The following is a 23,444-nucleotide window of genomic DNA, read 5'->3' as shown; positions in this document are numbered from 1 at the left end:
AAGGTTTTAGAAAACAACAGACTTTAAAATTCCAAATTCTCGCAAGACCTTAGGAACAAAAAGACTTGACTTCATTAAGTCTGGGGTGATAGACCTGAGGCCTCAGCTTCTTTCAGAAGCCCAACCAGTTACAATTACTGTTTATTATCATCTTGCTTTTACTTGAATCCCTTAAACTTACAGTGCCTCACTTTCACTTTCCCCTAATAATTTATTCCTTTAAGATAATAGAGTTTCTTATTATCTTTTTGATTTGTACTGTTTCCTGTTTAATGATTTACTCTGTGTGGCACAAGTGCAAAAGTTATCATATTAGAAAAATTATTATGCTATAATAATTATGGTACCATCAAACTGAATTAAATTATGTTTCATTGTAAATAGTAAAATGTATTAATTTTTTAAAAGCCTTTTTAGGCCAGTGAGGATAAATAGTTACCTTCATATACTTGCATTAAACACCCTGACAGTACAAGTCAAACTGACAGAGCTGAAAACAAATCAACTCACCCCTATAGGAGTCCCTTCCAAGTAGTTGTGAAATTAGCTTTCTTAGGGCTATGAATTAAATGCAGTGTATTAAACAGAAACTGTGCATTCTACGAATAAAAGTTTCACCTTCATTTTGTGTGTATATATGTTGGCAGATCTTGGAGCAATAAGATTTTCTTTCTTCCGTCGGTTTAAGATAAAAATGAACCTGCATTTTAAGTGTGCATTCTAATTTTCCCTTTAGCACATCATAACAGTGCTGTCCAATAGACATATACAGTGAGCTACATATATAATTTTGAATTTTCTAGTATGCACATGAAGAAAGAGTAAAATAAACAGCAAAAATCAATTGAGTAATGTATCTTTTGGGAATCAGTCTACCCCAAATCTTATCATTTCAACATGTAATCAAATCTTAAAGTGATATCTCAAATGAAATAGCATATTCTTCTTTTCATACTAAGTCAATGTGTATATTTTACAGGACGCTTCAATTCAGATAATAATTTTCATCGGAAATATTTGATCTCCATTTAGGTTTCATGAGGTTTTCAGTTAAAAAATAGACTCACCAACATATTTAAATTTTTTCCAGTAACTAAATTATGTTTTTAATTTAAATTAGTTAAAATTAAATAAAATTGCCACTTCAGTTCCTCAGCTGCACCAGCCGCATTTCAAGCGCTCAATAGCCACGTGTGGATAGTGGCTATTGTATTGGACAGCCCGGGTTTAGAACATGTGTATAAGATGTCAGCAAACTGGAAAAGTTAAAAGTTAAATTGAAGCCAAACTATTGGGGATGTTTTGTCTACTGAGTTTCAAAGAACAGGAGCTGAGTTTTTTTCTCATTCAATCAACTGGTTGGCTGGTTGGCTCAGGTGATAAGAATCAGTTGCTTTGGTTTTATGTACAAATCGTCTCATTTTTTCCCAGGTTCTTTACTTTTCCTTAAGGCAAATGTTTGTATGGACCTTAATTATGCTAAAATCTGTCTCCCCTGGATATCCTTATTATCCTAGAGATAACCCTTGATTTAACTGTTATATACTAACTTTTGAGTAAACTAAAGAACATCGATATTGAGAGAAAAAAATTAAATGTAGTTCATGTGCCACCATGTTTACTCTTGCTTCTCAGCTGTCTTATAAATCATGTAAATAAGTACAATAAACATTTATCAAGGGATTCCATAATACTTTGGATCTACAAGTCCATCCTTTGTGATGAGGCATCGAAGTTGGCCCAGGAAAACTAGAAGTATGTCAAATGACGCCTTCCATCAAGTTTAGAGCAGCATTTCCTTCCCAGCATTACAACTTCGCGTAATGGCACTTGGCAGTATTGGCATTTCTGATATGACTTCTTTTGGCTAGCTCAGCATTTGTCAAAAATAAATAGTTTTTTCACTCTGTGATTGAAAGGGTTAAATAATACCAATTCATTACCTCTCACAAAAGGATTTATTTTGTTCTCATAAATCAGTTTTATTCCCCATTTTTATTATTCCATTGGGTGAGCTACTCAAATTGAAATCAATACAAGTGCAAGTGACACAATCAATCTAGATATTTGATTATGGATTGGAGATCCCCAGGTCTGTTTTTTAGCCAGTTTCTTTCGGATCATCTCGCTAAAGAACTGAATATTTTATTGGCATCTGTGAGTTATGAACATGTTTAAAAAGCAGTAATAATCTTCATTTCTATATTGACAATGGAAGCCTGAAGAATGAGCAAGGATTAAAAGATAAAGACTTAAAATAATAGGTAACTAGAACATTGTTAATAAACTGTTCACATTTCTCAATATTTTCCTTAAGATGAAGTAAGTTTTAAAGTAACTTTATTCTTTCTTTAAAAAAAAAACAATCAATACAATTGGTGGCTATAAGTTGCATTCTTAGCATTAGGTAAGTGATTAACTATTTGTCATGACAGAGATGTTACCTGTTTTCACACTATTTTATAGCCGAAGCACATTAACTGATCTAGGTTAACAGTAAGAAAACAGTTAAGGTGGATAAAACGCCTTTGAAGGTTCTCAAACTGGTTCTTTTCATTTCTAGAATTATCCAGGCTACAAAGCCACTATCTGTGGGACTCAAAAGGGAAAAACAGTTCAACTTTAAATTAGGGAGCAAAATTGATTAAGCTGTTGCTCAAGAGGGCAACATTTATATATCAAACTCTCTTTGCTTTACAAACAAATTTATGTCTTACGATCCTTTACGTATTGAATGCTATTCGGGGACTCGTGGTACCACGTTATAGTTCTCTTGCCTCAGACTCCAGCCACCTGTTCTTGGTTCTTTAGCCAGATCTTTTCACAGGCACACTTAAACCATTTAGTAATTCATTTCCTTATATTTAGAATAAGGCAATCAAATTCTTTCTTTAAAATAAATTCCAAGGCAATATTAACACTGCATTTGCCTCCTTCAGCAAATATTTTAGCCTTATTTAGCCATGTACCTTGTTTCATTAAGATTTGTAGGAAGGGGTTGTTTTATGTCTGGCAAGTGACCTCTGGCAGGCACAGAACTCCAGAAGGATAAAAAAGCCTTTCAGAAGCAGTTGAAATAATAAACCCTTCTTTCTTTCATCCAAGGAGCATTAATTACTCTTCATTTACTCCTTTTTTTAAATTTTATTTTTATAAAATTTTTAGGATTACTTTCTGTTTACAGTTAGTATGAAATATTGGCTATACACCCCGTATTGTTGTTTTTCAATATTTATATATTTATTTATTTGGCTGTGCCAGGTCTTAGTTGCGGCATGTGGGATCTAGTTCCCCTACCAGGGATCAAACCCAGGCTTCCTGCATTGGGAGCGTGGAGTCCTAACCACTGGACCCCCAGGGAAGTCCCTCCCTGTATTGTCTAATACATCCTTGAGCCTGTCTTACACAATAGTTCGTACCTCCCACTTCTCCACCCCTATGTTGCCCCTTCCTCGCCCCACTGGTAACTACTTGCTTGTACTCTATATCTTTGGGTCTGCTTCTTTTTCCTTATATTCACTAGTTTGTTGTATTTTTTACATTCCACATATAAGTGATTTGTCTTTCTTTGCCTGGCTTATTTCACTTAGAACAATGCCCTCCAAGTTGATCCATACTCTTCAGTTATGCATTTTTCTTTTCTTTTTTAAACATCTTTATTGGAGTATAATTGCTTTGCAATGTTGTGTTAGTTTCTGCTGTATAACGAAGTGAATCAGCTATATGTATACATATATCCCCATATCTCCTCCCTCTTGTGTCTCCCTTCCACCCTCCCTATCCCACCCCTCTAGGTAGTCACAAAGCACCCAGCTGATCTCCCTGTGCTATGTGGCTGCTTCCCACTAGCTGTTTTACATTTGGTAGTGCATATATGTCAATGCTACTCTTTCACTTCATCTCAGCTTACCCTTCGCCCTCCCCGTGTCCTCAAGTCCATTCTCTACGTCTGCGTCTTTATTCCTGTCCTGCCCTTAGGTTCTTCAGAACCTTTTTTTTTCTTTTAGATTCCATATATATGTGTTAGCGTACAGTATTTGTTTTTCTCTTTCTGTCTTACTTCACTCTGTATGACAGACTCTAGACCCATCCATCTCACTACAAATAACTCAATTTCATTTCTTTTTATGGCTGAGTAATTGTCCATTGTATATACGTGCCACATATTCTTTATCCATTCATCTGTCGATGTACATTTAGGTAGCTTCCATGTCCTGGCTACTGTAAATAGTGCTGAAGTGAACACTGTGGTACATGACTCTTTTTCAGTGATGGTTTTCTCAGGGTATATGCCCAGTAGTGGGACTGCTGGGTCGTATGGTAGTTCTATTTTTAGTTTTTTAAGGAACCTCCTCCATACTGCACTCCATAGTGGCTGTATCAAATTACATTCCCACCAGCAGTGCAAGAGGCTTCCCTTTTCTCCACACCCTCTCCAGCATTTATTGTTTGTAGATTTTTTGATGATGGCCATTCTGACCGGTGAGGTGATATCTCACTGTAGTTTTGATTTGCATTTCTCTAATGATTAGTGATGTTGAGCATCCTTTCATGTGTTTGTTGGCAATCTGTGTATCTTCTTTGGAGAAATGTCTATTTAGACTTCTGCCCATTTTGGGATTGGGTTGTTTGTTTTTTTGATATTGAGTTGCATGAGCTGCTTGTATATTTTGGAGATTAATCCTTTGTCTGTTGCTTCATTCACAAACATTTTCCACCATTCTGTGGGTTGTCTTTTCGTCTTGTTTATGGTTTCCTTTGCAGTGCAAAAGCTTGTAAGTTTCATTAGGTCCCATTTGTTTATTTTTGTTTTTATTTCCATTTCTCTAGGAGGTGGGCAAGGTACCTGCTGTGATTCATGTCAAAGAGTGTTCTTCCTATGTTTTCCTCTAAGAGTTTTATAGTGTCTGGCCTTACAGTTAGGTCTTTAATCCACTTTGAATTTATTTCTGTGTATGGTGTTAGGAAGTGTTCTAATTTCATCTTTCACATGTAGCTGTCCAGTTTTCTCAGCACCACTTATTGAAGAGGCTCTCTTTTCTCCACTGTACATTCTTGCCTCCTTTATCAAAGATAACGTGACCATATGTGCACAGGTTTATCTCTGGGTTTTCTATCCTGTTCCATTGATCTATATTTCTGCTTTTGTGCCAATACCGTACTGTCTTGTAGCTTTGCAGTATAGTCTGAAGTCAGGGAGCCTGATTCCTCCAGCTCCATTTTTCTTTCTCAAGATTGCTTTGGCTATTCGGGGTCTTTTGTGTTTCCATACAAAGTGTGGAATTTTTTGTTCTAGTTCTGTGAAAAATGCCATTGGTAGTTTGACAAGGATTGCATTGAATCTGTAGATTGCTTTGGGTAGGAGGGTCATTTTCACCATGTTGATTCTTCCAGTCCAAGAACACGGTATATCTCTCCATCTGTTTGTATCATCTTTAATTTCTTTCATCAGTGTCATATAGTTTTCTGCATACAGGTCTTTTGTCTCCTTAGGTAGGTTTATTCCTAGGTATTTCATTCTTTTGTTGCAGTGGTAAATGGGAGTGTTTCCCTAATTTCTCTCTAAGATTTTTCATTGTTAGTGTACAGGAATGCAAGAGATTTTTGTGCATTAATTTTGTATCCTGCTACTTTACCAAATTCATTGATTAGCTCTAGTTGTTTTCTGGTAGCATCTTTAGGATTCTCTACGTAGAGTATCATGGCATCTGCACACAGTGACAGCTTTACTTCTTATTTTCCAATTTGGATTCCTTTTATTTCTTTTTCGTCTCTGATTGCTGTGGCTAAAACTTCCAAAACTAGGTTGAATAATAGTGGCTAGAGTGGACATCTTTGTCTTTTTCCTGATTTTAGAGGAAATTGTTTCAGTTTTTCACCACTGAGAAAGATGTTGGCTGTGGGTTTGTCATATATGGCCTTTATTATGTTGAGGTAAGCTCCCTCTATGCCTACTTTCTGGAGAGTTTCTATCATAAATGGGTGTTGAATTTTGTCAAAAGCTTTCTGTGCATCTATTGAGATGATCATATGGTTTTTATCCCTCAGTTTGTTAATACGGTGTATCACATTGATTGAGTTGCGTATATTGAAGAACCCTTGCATTCCTGGAATAAACCCCACTTCATCATGGTGTGTGATCCTTTTAACGTGCTGTTGGATTCTGTTTGCTAGTATTTTGTTGAGGATTTTTGCATCTATGTTCATCAGTGATATTGGCCTGTAGTTTTCTTTCTCTGTGACATCTTTGTCTGGTTTTGGTATCAGGGTGATGGTGGCCTCGTAGAATGAGTTTGGGAGTGTTCCTCCCTCTGCTATATTTTGGAAGAGTTTGAGAAGGATAGGTGTTAGCTCTTCTCTAAATGTTTGATAGAATTTGCCAGTGAAGCCACCTGGTCCTGGGCTTTTGTTTGTTGGAAGATATTTCATCACAGTTTCAATTTCAGTGCTTGTGATTGGTCTGTTTATATTTTCTATTTCTTCCTGGTTCAGTCTCAGAAGGTTGTGCTTTTCTCAGAATTTGTCCATTTCTTCCAGGTTGTCCATTTTATTGGCATATAGTTGCTTGTAGTAATCCCTCAGGATTCTTTGTATTTCTGCAGTGTCAGTTGTTACTTCTCCTTTTTCATTTCTAATTCTGTTGATTTGGGTCTTCTCCCTTTTTACCTTGATGAGTCTGGCTAGTGGTTTATCAGTTTTGTTTATATTCTCAAAGAACCAACTTTTAGTTTTATTGATCTTTGCTATTCTTTCCTTCATTTCTTTTTCATTTATTTCTGATCTGATCTTTATGATTTCTTTCATTCTGCTAACTTTGGGGTTTTTATTTCTTCTTTCTCTTAATGCTTTAGGTGTAAGATTAGGTTGTTTATTTGAGATTTTCCATGTTTCATGAGGTAGGATTGTATTGCTATAAACTTCCCTTTTAGAACTGCTTTTGCTGCATCCCATAGGTTTTGGGTCATCGTGTTTTCATTGTCATTTGTTTCTAGGTATTTTTTGATTTCTTCTTTGATTTCTTCAGTGATTTCTGGGTTATTTAGTAGCATATTGTGTAGCCTCCATGTGCTTGTATTTTTTACGGTATTTTTCCTGTAATTGATATCTAGTCTCTTAGCATTATGATCAGAAAAGATACTTGATACGATATCAATTTCCTTAAATTTACCAAGGCCTGAATTGTGACCCAAAATATGATCTATCCTGGAGAATGTTCCATGAGCACTTGAGAAGAAAAGGTATTCTGTTGTTTTTGGATGGAATGTCCTATAAATTTCAATTAAGTCCATCTTGTTAAATGTGTCATGTAAAGCTTGTGTTTCCTTATTTATTTTCATTTTGGATGATATGACCATTGGTGAAATTGCGGCGTTAAAGTCCCCTATTATGATTGCGTTACTGTTTATTTCCCCTTTCATGGCTGTTAGCCTTTGCCTTATGTTTTGAGGTGCTCCTGTGTTGGGTGCATAAATATTTACAATTGTTATATTCTTCCTGGATTGATCCCTTGACCATCATGTCGTGTCCTTCTTTGTCTCTTGTAGAAGTCTTTATTTTAAAGTCTATTTTGTCTGATATGAGAATTGCTACTCCAGCTTTCTTTTGATTTCCATTTGCATGGAATAGCTTTTTCCATCCCCTCACTTTCAGTCTGCATGTGTCCCTAGGTCTGAAGTTGGTCTCTTGTAGACAGCATATATACAAATCTGGTTTTTGTATCCATTCAGCTAGTCTGTGTCTTTTGGTTAGAGCATTTAATCCATTTACATCTAAGGTAATTATCGATATGTATGTTCCTATTACCATTTTCTTAATTATTTTGGATTTGTTTTTGTAGGCCTTTTCCTTCTCTTGTGTCTCCTGCCTAGAGAAGTCCGTTTAGCATTTGTTGTAAGCTGGTTTGGTGGTGCTGAATTCTCGTAACTTTTGCTTGTATGTAAAGGTTTTAATTTCTCTTTTGAGTCTGAATGAGATCCTTGCTGGGTAGAGTAATCTTGGTTATAAGTTTTTCCCTTTCATCAATTTAAATATGTCCTGCCACCCACTTCTGGCTTGCAGAGTTTCTGCTGAAAGATCAGCTGTTAACCTTATGAGGATTCCCTTGTATGTTATTTGTTGCTTTTCCATTGCTGCTTTTAATATTTTTTCTTTGTATTTAATTTTTGATAGTTTAATCTGTGTCTTGGCATATTTCTCCTTGGATTTATCCTGTATGGGACTCTCTGTGCTTCCTGGAATTGATTGACTGTTTTCTTTCCCATGTTAGGGAAATTTTCAACTGTAATCTCTTCAAATATTTTCTCAGTCCCTTTCTGTTTCTCTTCGTCTTCTGGGACCCCTATAATTCAAATGTTGGTGCATTTAATGTTGTCCCAGAGGTCTCTGAGACTGTCCTCAATTCTTTTCATTCTTTTCTCTTTATTCTGCTCTGCAGTAGTTATTTCCACTATTTTATCTTCCAGGTCACTTATCCGTTCCTCTGCCTCAGTTATTCTGCTATTGATTCCTTCTAGAGGATTCTTAATTTCATTTCTTGTGTTGTTCATCACTGCTTGTTTGCTCTTTAGTTCTTGTAGGTCCTTGTTAAACGTTTCTTATATTTTCTCCATTCTATTTCCAAGATTTTGGATCATCTTTACTATCATTACTCTGAATTCTTTTTCAAGTAGACTGCCTGTTTCCTCTTCATTTGTTTGCTCTGGTGGGTTTTTACCTTGCTCCTTCATCTACTGCGTATTTCTCTGGCTTCTCATTTTGCTTTACTTACTCTGTTTGGGGTCTCCTTTTCTCAGGCTACATGTTCATAGTTCCCATTGGTTTTGGTGTCTGCCCCCAGTGGCTAAGGCTGGTTCAGTGGCTTCTGTAGGCTTCCTGGTGGAGGAGACTGGTTCCTGTGTTCTGGTAGGTGGAGCTGGACTTTGTCTTTCTGATATACAGGACCACATCTGGTTGTGTGTTTGGGATGTCTGTGAACTTAATATGATTTTAGGCGGCCTCTCTGCTAATGGATGGGGTTGTGTTCCTGTGCTGCTAGGTGTTTGGCCTGGGACATCCAGCACTGGAGCTGGCTGGCCATTAGGTGGAGCTGGGTCTTAGCCTTGAGACAGAGATCTCTGGGAGAACTCTTGCTAATTGATGTTACGTGGAGCTGGGAAGTCTCTGGCGGTCAAGTGTCCTGAACTCGGCTCTCCCACCTCAGAGGCTCAGGCCTGACACCAGGCTGGAGCACCAAGACCCTGTCAGCCACATGGCTCAGAAGAAAAGGGACAAAAAAAGAAAGAAAAAGTAATCATTTTAAATAAATAAATAAATAAAAGAAGTAAAATTACAAAATTAAAAATTGTTAAAATTTTTAAAAAGTAATAAAAAAAAGAAGAGAACAACCAAACCAATAAACAAATCCACCAATGATAACAAGCGGTAAAAACTATGCTAAGGTAAACATAAAAATCAGAAACAAGTCAGTCACAGGCAGCAAGCCCCAAGTCTACAGTTGCTTCCAAAGTCCACCACCTCAGTTTTGGACTGATTCATTGTTTGTTCAGGTATTACACAGATTCAGCGTACCTCACATTGCTTGTGGGGATTTAATCCGCTGCTCCTGAGGCTGCTGGAGAGATTTCCCTTTCTTTGTTTGCACAGCTCCTGGGGTTCAGCTTTGGATTTGGCCCCGCCTCTGCGTGTAGGTCACCCTCAGGCCTGTGTTCCCACCCAGACAGGATGGGGTTAAAGCCGTGGCTGATTAGGGGACTCTGGCTCACTCATGCCAGGGGTGGGGGGAGGGAGGGGTACGGTGCTTATAATTGAAATGCAGGATGAGCCTGCCACGGCAGAGGCCGGCGTGACATTGCAACAGCCTGAGGCCCACCCTGTGTTCTCCCGGGAAAGTTGTCCCTGGATCACAGGATCTTGGCAGTGGCAGGCTGCACAGGCTCCTGGGAGGGGAGGTGTGGCTAGTGACCTGTGCTTGCACACAGGATTCTTGAGGGCTACAGCAGCAGTGTTAGAGTTTCACACCCATCTCTGGGGTCCGGGCTGTTAGGTACGGCTCGTGCCTGTCTCTGGAGCTCATTTAGGCAGTCCTCTGCCTTCTCTGGGCAGACAGGGGAGGAATCACCGCTCCTCGCACACCCCGCAACAATGGTCTCTTGCCTCTTAGGCAGGTCCAGAGTTTTTCCTGGACACCCTCCCGGCCAGCCGTGGCGCACTAGCCCCCTTAGGCTGTGTTCACGCAGCCAACCCCAGTCCTCTCCCTGGGATCGAACCTCTAAAGACCTAGCCTCAGCTCCCAGCCCCCACCCACCCCAGTGGGTGAGCGGACAAGCCTCTCAGGCTGGTGAGCGCTGGTCAGCACTGATCCTCTGTGGAGAAATCTCTCCGCTTTGCCCTCTGCACCCCTGTTGCTGCGCTCTCCTCCATGGCTCTGAAGCACCCCCCCCGCCACCAACCCCCATCTCCACCAGTGAAGGGGATTCCTCGTGTGTAGAAACTTTTCCTCCTTCACAGCTCCCTACCAGAGGTTCACATTCCATCCCTATTCATTTGTCTCTGTTTTTCCTTTTTTCTTTTGCCCCACTCAGGTATGTGGGGATTTTCTTGCCTTTTGGGAAGTCTGAGGTCTTCTACCAGCGTTCAATAGGTGTTCTGAGGGGTTGTTCCACGTGTAGATGTATTTCTGATGTATTTGTGGGGAGGAAGGTGATCTCCACGTCTTACTTCTCCACCATCTGGAAGATCCCCTCTTCAGTTACTCTTATCAAACCTTTAGAACAGCAGCTATCGTCACTATGATGTACTTGGATTTCCATTTGCAAACTTCCTGGGCATGTGGAATTAGGGACTTTCGATAACATATTTTCTTCCTGCTTTTTTTCTCCTTTTCAGAAATTTGCATTTATAAGCACTGGATAGTGAAAGGCCTTCAAAGCATCAACAACAGTACAGTGCAGCAATGTAAGATAGGGCTCCATCAATACAGTATTGTTTCCAACATACCCTGTTCCACTCTTTAAAGAGTTTACTCAAGAAAATCAATGTAAAAATTGTAAATCTCATTATTCAGGAAGGCAGACCATTTTTAAAAGGTTGTCACTTCAATTGTTTAATTCAGAGGATAGCAAACTTTTTCAGTAAAGGGCCACATAGTAAACACTTTAAATTTTACAGGCAACATGGTCTTACCATAACCGCTGAATTGTGCAGTTGTAACATGACAATGCCTAGACGTGTAATTTTCTGTGTTCTGATAAAACTTTATTTACAAGAACAGGTTTCTGGCCAGATTTGGCTTGTAGCCTGTAGATTGTGGATCCTCATTTATTTATAAATTTAAATACAATTCATATAGTTTCCTTGGATATTTCAACCCTCTCATGATTCTCTGGATTTCACAAAAATTATGCATGCTAACTTAAAAATTCATGTAATATAGAGTAATGGCATTCATGAAAATCCCACTACCTATAAGTAACTAATGTTAACAAATGACAAACATCATTTCAGACCTTTCTCAATTCATGACTGGTTTCTTGGTAGCAAGCAACAGAAACAACTCTGATTAATTAAGCCAAAAATGAATTATTGTAGGAGAACTGAGCAGTTCAAAAAGTGGACAAGAAAATGGCAGAGTCATACTTGTACAGAAACTACAAATAGCTTGGCCCAGACAAGCTCGTGCCTCAGGTTACAGACAGGAGGACACCCCCACTGGCAGCAGCAGCACCACCACTTAGCAGCCCTGGACAATTGCAGCTCTGCTTCTGCATTCTCAACAATTCTCGAGACAGCTAGAAGAAACCCTAACTGACCCTAAGCCATGCATTGTTTTGCCTCATCCTGCTTCTTGGTCCCAAGGTGGAAGCATCCAACTGGCAATCTTGTGGTCAAGTGCCCATGTGAGCTTTAGCTATCCTTTCATTTACCAAAATAATAATAATTAATTAAATTATATTTCTGATCATTTTCTCTCCACATCTCTATCATCTTGATCCACATCTCTGATTTCTTGATCTTTTTTCTTATGCATTGATGATGATTATCTCGAGGCTTTCCATCATGCTATTGATTTAGATTTTAGCTGTTGCTATTCTGTTCCTTGCTTTTTTCTCACTTGTCTATTAAATCCTTCATGATTTTTTTTTTCTAATTTCCAATTTGTTTCTCTGCCTCTGCAATATCCTTTTTTCATCTTATAGGGAATACATATCTTTTTTTTCCCCTGGAGCTGTGTGGTTGTCTTTTTATCTTGGGATCCTTTCTTTCCTTTTGGCTATATGTAAGCATATTTTGTATTTCTTCCTTCAAACTCATCTGGCTTATGCCTAGTATGGGCAGCTCGGTCCAGACTTTTCATTTGTTCTGACTGTGGTCCACGTCTTTTCTTTCTGGTGCTAGTTAGTCTTCCTTCAACCTAAACTTTGAGAACTGGGTGTTGCTGTTAATGTACTTGTCCGTAGCCTTGGAGTAAAGGTGGGAGGAATGGGATTGAAATAGAGGATATGGATGGATGCATTGAACAGGATTCTAGGACATCTAGTTTCTCTGTCTCTTCCGAGATCCCATTAACTGTCCTTTGAAGCAGCACCCCCTCCATTTATGCACATGCATCTCCCACTCCCGGGGACCTCAGCTTCTTCCCCCAACTCAGCACAAGCTTAGCAGGGTGGCCAGCCCTGACTCCTCTTCCTGTCTGTACAAACTCTACTCAGGTTCACTTCATTTCAAATTAGAGAAGATTCCTTGGTTTATATTTCTTTCTCCAGGAGCAAAATTAGGAACTTATTGTGAGATTTCAAAGTCAATGCCATTTATTTGTTCCTTTGCCTTTATATGTGCTCCAAGATTTTCAGCTGGTCTTGTTAATGTTGTTATTTTTGTTCTAATTTTTCCATGTTGTTAGGTATTTTGGAAAGGCAATTCTGTTGTACTAATTGATCTATTCTTCTCCAAAAACATAAACTTTTTGTTTGTTTGTTTGGGGTTTTTTGCTTTGGTTTTTTGTTTGTTTGTTTTTGTTTTTTTTCTTTCAAATGTTTATTTTATATTGGAGTATCGTTGATTTACAATGTTGTGTTAGTTTCAGGTGTACAGCAAAGTGATTCAGTTATACATACACATATATCTATTCTTTTTCAGCTCCTTTTCCCATATAGGTTATTATGGAGTATTGAGTAGAGTTCCCTGTGCTGTACAGTAGGTCCTTTTTGATTATCTATTTTATATATAGTAGTATGTATATGTTAATCCCAGCCTCCTAATTTATCCCTCCCCCCGTCTTTCCCCTTTGGTAACCATAAGTTCAAAAATATAAACCTTGAAAGTTCACAATTTATTCCTAAATCTCTTTCCAGCAAGGTGATTCATATCCGTAGCTTAGAACCTGTAACACACAGACTCTAAGATGGCATCTGATTATCTCCTCTTCCTGGTACTTACATCTTTGTCTAATCCCCTCCCCTTGCATGTGGTCAAAACTTGTGACTTGTATTTAACCAACAGACTATGGCAAAAGGGGATGGGCTGTTAGTTCTGACAGTGATACCTAAGATTGTAAACCACCTTGCCAGGAGACTCTCTCCCTTGTGGGCTTTGATAAAGCAAGCAGCCGTGTTGGGGAGGCCCATGTGGGAAGGAATAAGGGCAGCCTCCAGGCAATAGCCAGCAAGAAAACAAGGCCCTCAGTTCCAACAGCCTGCAAGGAACTGAATGCTGCAACAACTACCTGAGCTGGAGGAGATCCTTCTCCAGTAGAACCTTGAGATAGGGCTATAGTCCAAGGCAACACCTTGTTTGCAGCCCTTTTGAGACCCTGAGCAAGAGGACCCAGCTAAGATCTGCCCAGACTCCTGATCCACAGAGACTATGAAATAAGGAGTGCATGTTGTTTTGAGCTGCTCAGTTTGTGCTAAGATGATGACACAGCAATAGATAACTAGCCCAGGAACACGTGACTCCATGACTGCAGTGAATAAAGCTGATAGAATCGCCAGCAAAACATGGCATAATTCTCACCCAAATACCGTGCTCCGAAAAATCCATGTTCTCCTTTAATGGAGGCTCTGTCTCAAGCATGTATCTAAGCATTGAAACTAAGATTCCAAACATTTCATTAAGAATTGGTGACTGACTCTGTTCTGTGATTGATGCCTGTTAAGTTCTCCATCTGATACCAGTGGTACTCAAGGCTCAGCATGGTCAGTGTGTTTAGTAAGGCTCTCCTACAACATCTTCTGTTCATTGATTAGTCAAGCTCATGTCTGTCCAATGTTTAGTTTGGAATCTAGAGAACACTTTCTGTGGGAGCGTATTTTCCCAAACGGCTCTTGGCTAATTGAGATAATGGCAATTGTTTGTTCATTTTGACAGTGTGTCCAAATGGGGGGAAAAAAAGGTTAAAGGAGAAAAAAAATCTGACTTTTCAGAGCACAACATAGTTGATAAAAATGGACCATACTTCCCTAATTTACCACACACATAATCAATCTCTGAATTCACTGTTTATATATAATTATTTTCTGTTGTTAATAAAATAAGAGCATTTAGGAAATCTGACTGTGGTACATAGAGCAAACTTGATGAAAAGACACCATGCCCCAAAGGACTTTAAAAAATGGTATTTAAAATATTTAGAAGGGTAGTCATGCAACTTTGGTATACCCTTGCCCACACATTAAAAAAAAATCAAAACAAAACAGAAAGATCCTTAATATCTATAGAACTATTATTGCTCTTGTATGAGCACAGACTCAGGGCAAATGTTTCTGAAGCACCTTGTAGTGAATTGATGAAATACTCTATGTATTTATTCCCTGAACTACAGTTGTCCTAACAGTAGAATGACAAATTTAAAAAGGAATCAAAGAAGTACGGCTTTTACTAGATGACAACTAATTAAACATCCCATTAGAGTAATTACAATAATGGTAAAAGTATGATGCATTCATAGAACACTGTCCTCAGATCCCTAAGTGCTTCACAGGCTTTTTTTTCTCTTTCAAAATATTCTGTGGAGAAGGCAGCTATGTAGGTAGAGATCTATAAAGGTTTTCTACAGTGGCAAAAACTTAAAGACAGGAATAGGTCCTTTTACCTATATAGTAACTTAAACAAATACTTTCAGATTTCTACCAAAGTAAGATCTATTAGAATAATGAAGTCTGGAGGATGCAATTGCATCATGGGTAGAATAATTTGAAATAATCTCCTTAGAAAGAAGAAAAAAAAGTGACTTAAATATTAATATGTGTTATCTAGATGACCTAGAATTCTTAGCTCCCATTAAAGGGCGTTTTGGCCACACGGCCCTAATCTGTGATCTGCCATTCAATGTCTTTTGATTTGGGGATTGGCAGAATTCTGTAATGGTGAGGTGAGGCTGAACAACACTAAAATTGAGACCCCAATACAGGAAATAATATAGCATTTTCTTTTTCCAGCCAGAAGTGGGAAAATTAGTCAACACCTTTTCTACCATAAGGTGTAATTGGATTCAGAAAAAGGCTAACTTAAACAGGACCAGGTCTGACATGCAAAACCTCACACGATAACAAGAATGAGTTTGGTTTGTTCGCTGTCATTCCTTATTATGATCTTTGTCATGAGAATGGATTCATGTTGTGCCATTTTCTGTTCTTGTTACAATCTTTGTCACATGAATAAGATATCAGGATGTTAATGCCTGGCATACAGTCTTCTGTGTGTGATGATAGTTACAAGACTACGCTGACCTTTGCAGTATTATGTATTCTGATTGGCTGTTCATTTCACCTCTTTCCCACAAGTTAATAAGGCTGTAAAAAGGAGAGAACTGAAACGGCCAGCCAGTTAAGTTATAGAATATTGAAAAGGTCAGAGCAGTACAGCACAGAGGAAAAAAAAAATTATGGAATATATGGTGCATTAAGATGCTTGTGACAGTGATTATAACAAGAATCGGAAAGGATACCCATTTATGTTATTTCAATCTAGAGAACCCCACGGGATGATATTCCCGGAATAGCCATCACTTACGCATCTGTGAATCATACGTGTGAAAATATCTGTTTATACTGGTTTTGGCTTAAAAACTAATTATATAGAAAATATCCTACTATTCAGCAATAAGAACATTAAAAGTAAGATTTTAGCCTTAGAAATGGGCATTCATGTTGTCAACATTTTAGTAGGTCTTTGTATTTGAAACTGAAGGAAAACTTCCTTACATGTGAAATCTGTTGGGCATGTGAGATTTATTTCGATTGTTTCTTCATGTAACACTTTTTTTCCTCAAAATAAAATAGAAAAGTAGGACTGGAAGAATTAACCTTTTTGGAAGTCCTTTAGAAAGTGGAATATTCTGAAATAGCATTGAGGATTTTATTTTAAAATTTTGTGTGAGCTATGTGAAATATGTCTCTTCCTTGTGATTGCATGATACTGGCCAGTGTACAAAGAATCCTTCCTTTCCACTGAGTCCTCAGTGGAGAGAGAAACAAAGGGAGAGAGACTTTTAATTCAGAATTTCTTAAGTTATGGTTCTCAGGTGTGCAATAATGTTTATTCATTTTTTACACACTTCATGGTTTCATTTATTATAAAGTCTAGAATGAGCAAAAAAAATTTATTATGATCAAAATCAGAAATATATAGGTGCATATATGTCCATAATTATTATATATTCCCGATGGAATAACCTGTTATCATTTTTAAACATCTCTCTTTATCCCTAATAACGGTTTTTGTCTAACAGTCTATTTTATCTGATATTGCTATAGCCAGTTCTCTTAGGGTTGCTGTTTGCATGATATAGTTTTTCCTTTTCTTTCCTTTTTTTATTCATTTAAAAAATTATTTTTATGCATGTTTTAAGTTTTCTTATAGAACAACTGTACTAGATTTTGTAGTCTGTTAAGACAGTCTGGTTTAAAAGTCAGGTTTACACTTTCTAAAGATGCATTGTTTCACTAATCGAGTAAACATTGTACAGCCCAAAGCTAACATCTAAATGCATCATTAATAAGAATGTCAAATGCAACCTCATTATTTTTGCCAGCAAAGAAAATGAATTTTGATCTTTACTTTAAGACCACCTTGAACATGGGTCAAATAACCCTAAAATCAGTAGTTCTGCATACTTCAGAAGAATCTCCACGTGATTCCTGATACCCTCTGATGTTATACTTCAGTAGTTCTGGAGTGGAACTCAGGTGTGTGAATGTTTATGAAGTACCCCCCAGGCGATTTTGACGTGGGTGAGCCCTGGAACACAGGTACAGACAGTCCCACTGTGTAAAGAGTTTAGTGCAATCCCCACTTAAAGCCCGATGGCACAGACCACAGCCAAAGAAGGTGGACGATGGGGGGCTCTGGTTCCAGAACACAGAATCTTAACCGGGCCTGCACCATCCACTGATACTCACAAATAGGGTCAGCGCTGAGGCCGACCAGACAGGAGTGGTCACCTGTGATAGGACATGCTTATCGCTTGAACATTTTCTAGCTTGATTCTTGAGGCTGAACCAGCAGGGCTGCCTTTTCCAGCCCACTGAAAACAAAGTTTATGCAGAGAAAAGTGGTAAAGCCCAACCCTCTCAAAAGGGAGGATCAGAGGACCTGCATTTCTAAGATTTTCCCCCCAATATTTAGGAGCCCAAATTGGGAAAGTTCAAAGGAAGAAAGAGAAGGCAGGGAGAATGAAGTGGAGAAGAGCTGAAACCTCTGGGTCCTGTTCTGGTTTTGAATCTGGAGACTTTTGAGCTTCAGCAAGGGTTGAAATCCTGTCATTTGCTTCAGGTCTGTGAATTGAGTTGTATGTTAGTGGGGCTGAGAGAACATTTGACTCACTCAGCTGCATGCTTCCTGGAGATGTACACGTTCTTTTTTTCAGCTGAACGAAACGGTTATGTAATTGCATCCTTCTCATAATTATTGAGTAATTATATACTTCTTATAATTACTGAGTAATCATTGTTCTATAACTAGGACTTAATGTTACAACTAATTGTATAATTACCATGTATTAATGTTATCTGGGAAACTTAGAATAAAGTGGTACTTAATATATTTCCCCCTGCCATGCCATTTTCAAAGCTGGCAATAGCGTTCGTTTTACAGCCTGAAATTTGCTTCAAAGACAAACAAAATACAAGGGAAAAAAACCGCACCAATGTTTTCATAATAGATGTTAACTCATTGAGCTTACGATTGCACCAGGCTTAAAATGTGTAAAACTGTATTCTCCTGGCTTATTTTTATAATTTTCATTGTTGTTTTGCAGCTTACCATCTTTTGTAAGATGTGTACAGTTAATACTACTTTAGAAGCAGTAGAGCATCTGTCTGGGTCTCCTGGGATAAACTGACCTTTTTGAAATTTTACAGCTGGGCATGTGACAATAGCAGCAATTGTTTCAGCTATAACTGAAAATGTTTTTAAGGAGCTAGGCATTATGGGAACTTGAGAAGATCTTCAGATGTGGATAATGAAATTTGTCTTAGACCATGGTTAGAAGGGATTCATATTAATCTTAACCAAGTTTCTTGAGTGTAAGAACTAGGTCTTACTCGTTTGGTGCATACCGTTATCAGCACCTAGCAAAGTCTACTCCCTGCGTGCAGCTGGAGCTCAATAATCAAGTTGACCTGCTGTAAAGAATCTATGGAAGCTAGTGTAGCGTAATTTGGAAATGTCTTTTCAATGCATTAGGAAATTAGCAACAGCTACTTGTAGGTTTCATAACTTCTTCACATATATATTTGTGTTGTCTATTCAAATTTGGGGAACGTAAAACCATTCTTAAGCTGTGAATATGTCTTTATCTTGTTTTACCAAGCATGAATAGAAATTATTAGTCCCATGTTTTAGCCCATAAGTACCATTTATTTTCTTTGGAACAGACCAGTCCTTTGCCAATTTCAAGTTCAGAGTAATAAATTCTTGCACTAACTAGGGGTTTCTTCTGTTCATGAAAAACACTTAACCTACCTATGTATTTTGCAGCAATAAAATTCTCAGCTGAGTTCTCCAACCCAAAGTTATTATAAGTATCTTTTAAAAAATTGATATATTTTTAAAGTTACCCTCACCCGTGCTCATAACTAGATATGAGTTCCTCTTTTTATCATTTGATCTTTATTAATTTTAGAGTTTGAAATACAACCTGATGGAACAATTGCCCAGTGGTAGTGAATGAGATTAGTGTTGTTTTATTAATTGAAGAACCTTAGGATTTTGATTAATAATATATTGTTGGATGGATGTGGGGGGGGATATAGTAGGTAGGTAGTTGAGAAAGTAAAATACAGAGTGAATAATTCTTAATCACTTGCTAGTTCTAAACATCTGTCTGGAATGTATCTGCTGTATGGATTACAAGAAACAGTAATATTCTTAGCTGCTGTTGATGAACATCTGCTGTAAAGGAATCCCACTTGACCTTGGTAATAACATGGCAATTGAAGGAGTACTCTCATTCCTAGTTCACAGAAGAAAAACCTGAGGTTCAGAAATATTAAGTAACTTACAAAGAGCACGCTACTGAAGAATAAGGACAGGCTCAAATGCAGAAACTCTTTGATCACCAAATTTATGTACTTTCCTTTGCGCCATACTCTACTAAACTATGTAAAAATATACTATTTTTGTAAATACTGTAACTATTAAATTTTGTCTACTGTACAATGCAAGATCACTTTTCATATGTGACCATATTTTACCTTTTAACACATTTAAACAATAAAGATTATATCAGTATCCAGGGATCTTGAAAATATGCTTTCCCCTTGAAGTCCAGCATCATGTGTGTTTTCTGTTTGCTTATATTTTGTAGAATTTATGTGGGAAAAATTAAAGGTACATAGTAAAAAGTGTTTTGGCAAAGGAAGAACGCTACTTGAAGTAAATATTGCTATTCTTAATTATTTGTTCTGTGTTTTAAGAGTAAGTATAACTACATTTTACCAAATTAAGCAATATTTTGAAAAATTTGCCTCATGGAAACTTTTCAGGAAAGCATCTATCATAGAAAGTGAAATAAATGTTACAATACAGTTTTCGGTTGTAGCCCTATTTTTAAGCCTAATTTCTAACTCTCCTTAACCTTGAATGTAACCCAGTTGCCTAGAAGAGGGAGATAAAATATTGTTATCAGACAGCAGTATTTTCCTATGTCCTAGACATGCTAAGATTTGAGAATGGGTTTGCTGAAGTTTTGGAAGCATGGTAGTGGTAGGACGTGGTGATGCCTTGTTTATGGTGATTCTTATATACAGGTAGGCAACCTCTGCATTTACCCATAGAGCTAAAAAAATAGATCTTCTAATCAAAGTGGGCACATATTAACTTCCCATCCCTAGTGGCTTTTCAGGATATTTTGACCGAACCTGATTTAGAGAGGCATTAGATAGAAAGCGGTCAGCTCACCTTTCAAGCGAAATGAGCAGAAAATACACCAATTGATAATAAATGAAACATATAACACATGCATTTGCGTGTACTGTTTATATCCAGAACCATTCCATTTGGGGGAAAAGAGTATGACTTCTTTCCCGTCCGCACATCAAAGAAAATTCAAGGATTTAAAAAAAAAATCTCAAACAATTGTAAATAATCCATTAAGTGATCAATTTATATATCTGCCCGTAGATTTACTTATAGGCATGATACTTGTGGTTAGGTTTCATACTGTCTTAGACTATCAGTCCAGTTATTTCAATCCCTGTGCTAAACAGATTAGAAAACATAATATTAACTGAGGTAACACTTCGTTCACAAAATAATAAAAGTATGCATGTTGATAATAGCACATGTAATGTCTCTCGGGGCATTGATACATAGTTCTGTTTAGTACTGTATATTTAGAAACCCAAGAAAATATTCAAATAATAGCAGGAAAGAATCCTTAAGTATGCACCAATTTAAATATTTTTCTTTTTTTAATCAGCAGACGACAACTACACTCTTCTGAATGGCACACAAGTCATGTACAGTGGTGAAGAGACCAGCCTTTCGGTGCTCATCGATGGGTTGGTTCCTTTTACTAACTATACAGTACAAGTGAATGTTTCAAATAGCCAAGGCAGCTTGATAAGTGATCCCGTAATGATTTCAATGCCGCCAGGGGGTAAGTCTATGAACAACGTTGGTATCTAAATGTATATAAATGCCCTAGAACTAAGTCTCCACTGAACACCTTGTTTATTGTTAGAATTAACTTTTTTTAGAACTTAGAGTCTCAGTTGTATTTCTGGTTGTTTTTGTTCTTGTTTGTTCTATTGAGACCCTTTTATTGATGTTGTTTCATTGAGACCACTTTCATCTCGCACTGAGTCTACATGTATGTGTATGTACACACACATGTGTCTCTTGCTTTTGCATGTTAAGAAGACTGGGAAATGCTTTTTTGTCTGAGACTTCATTTAGATTCAAAATTTATGTTTTCCATTTGTGGTTTAATTTTCTCATACAAGTGGTTCTCATTCCTGGTTTTTTGTAGAACTAGTTTAGAAGTATATCTAAACCTCTCATTTGACAGAGAAAAAAAAAAGGCAGAGTGAGGGTAATAGAATAGGAAAACTCTATTCACACCACTGGAAAAACACCTTTAAATTCCATGTCCTAATGATTAGAGTTCAATAGCGTCATTTTCACATGTGAAATGCGACACAATCTGGCTATTTTTAACTATTTCTATGAAAAAAGATTGACTTATTCAGAATTATTGTGATCTGCAGTCAACTCCACCCTTGTTCTAACTATTTATGGGAACTGATTATTAAGAAGAAAAATCTCCCTTAGATTGATATGTACAGCCCTTGAACAGAAAGCATGCCTCAAACTAATAAGAACACGATTCTCGATTTGGTGTTTAGAACTGTATGTTTTTTGAAAATACCAAAGGAAAAGGACCCTAGGACACCCAGTGTCGGCCTGTAGCCCAGCTTCAGGATCCAGTGCGTTCTGTACTAAAGGATAATGTCCTTACCACATTAAGAGCATTCTGCAGGGCTGGATAAAATCCCTCTCCAGTCGTAAAGAGCATAAGAGCAACAAAGGTCTCATCACCAGAGGAAAATAAGGGTTAATCTACAATTCGTATGGAACCTCTCTTCCAAGGAAGAATTCATTACCTGCTGTGTCATAAAAACCACTCACTATTATCTACCTTTTATGACATTATAAGAGTTAATGAATGGATATTTACCAAACAATTGAAACTCTAAATGGCTGAAGCCACATTGTTTAAGAAAAGAACACTTTGAGAGCGACTTTTGGGGCAGATCAACTCAGTTGCATATTGTATGAACAAATAATAAAGAAGGGAATTGAATTTAGGTGGGTGCCTGTTTAAGAACTGAGACCAAAAAATCAAAACAAAACAAAAGAAACTTTGGATATTCCTATCTTCATTTTTCACTGTAACCCAATATGCTTGAAGGGATAAAAAATTGGGATGACTCTATACCTTAATATATAATACCCCTTGTTTATATTTAGGTATTAAAGAGTGATTAGTGCTTTAATGGAGATTTTTCCGTGGCATAGTGACATCTTAACAGAGTACGTGGCATATTTGAGTTACATACTCATTTTCTGGCTAAACACTGATTTAGATAGTTTGTAATTTACAGCAATTTACATTGCATTCATAAAAGGGGTGAATTTAATCCATTGTCTGTATGTTTAGGAATGTATGGCCTAATAATTTATAATATATGCGTGTGTGTATCTACGATTCAGTTAAACACAGCAAGCTGCCATTATTAACTCAATATACACTGTGCGAATATGTCTGTCAGTGGGTTACTAGAAGGGTTAATATTGTGCAAACAGGAGGAAACTGAATATTGTTTTACGGTGGTACAGTTGGACTGAAGTCAACTGCTGAGTCTTATCTTCATCTCTGCTCTGTGGTTGCTTACCCATGTCATTATCATAATGCTCCGGAAGCCAGCACTCTCTGGGCCTCATGCGATCGTTCACTTCATGTCCTCAGAAATCCAGAATTTGGGAGATGACCCTTCACCAAAAGAGGAAGCAGAATGTCTTCAAAGACAGACAGTGATTTCCTCAAGTTTATTACAGCCATTAGGACATACTTCTTTTCATCCTTAGATTGTTGTTGATTACAATTAGGAAACTTACAGCTTTGAAATTATCTTTTTTATGACCTTGTGGCAGTTTAAAGGTGATACCTCATTGATTAAATAGGTTTTAGTTCATGCTTCCTTTTACTTAATGATCTGAAAACATATTATCCTGATTTACACATAAAATCATGCTGAAAAGCATGTGGCATTCACTAGAATATGTGTGTTTAAGTAGAATTAAATTAGTACTGAGAGTTATTAAAGAAATCTTCCATGCCTTTATCCAGTGGACTGTGTTTCATACTGAAATGAATAATAAATGAACCGACGCACAGAAGCGAACCAACTTATGGGCAGAGAAAGTTCTATATGCTATTTACT

At 37.5% G+C, this 23,444-nt stretch overlaps 1 protein-coding gene across 1 annotated transcript in view; it reads left to right on the top strand.

The window, feature by feature from the left end:
• USH2A (usherin) overlaps positions 1 to 23,444 on the top strand; it is a 773,776-nt gene that overhangs the window by 426,363 nt on the left and 323,969 nt on the right. The window contains exon 37 of the mRNA XM_060289919.1: positions 20,918 to 21,097. Coding sequence (XP_060145902.1) covers positions 20,918 to 21,097 — 180 coding nt within the window. The remainder of the gene's footprint in view (positions 1 to 20,917; positions 21,098 to 23,444) is intronic.

The sequence above is a fragment of the Globicephala melas genome, chromosome 1 (assembly GCF_963455315.2).
Source record: "Globicephala melas chromosome 1, mGloMel1.2, whole genome shotgun sequence".
Classification (NCBI taxonomy): domain Eukaryota; kingdom Metazoa; phylum Chordata; class Mammalia; order Artiodactyla; family Delphinidae; genus Globicephala; species Globicephala melas.
Note: the sequence above shows the minus strand (reverse complement) of the source record. Positions and strands in the feature narration are given on the sequence as shown.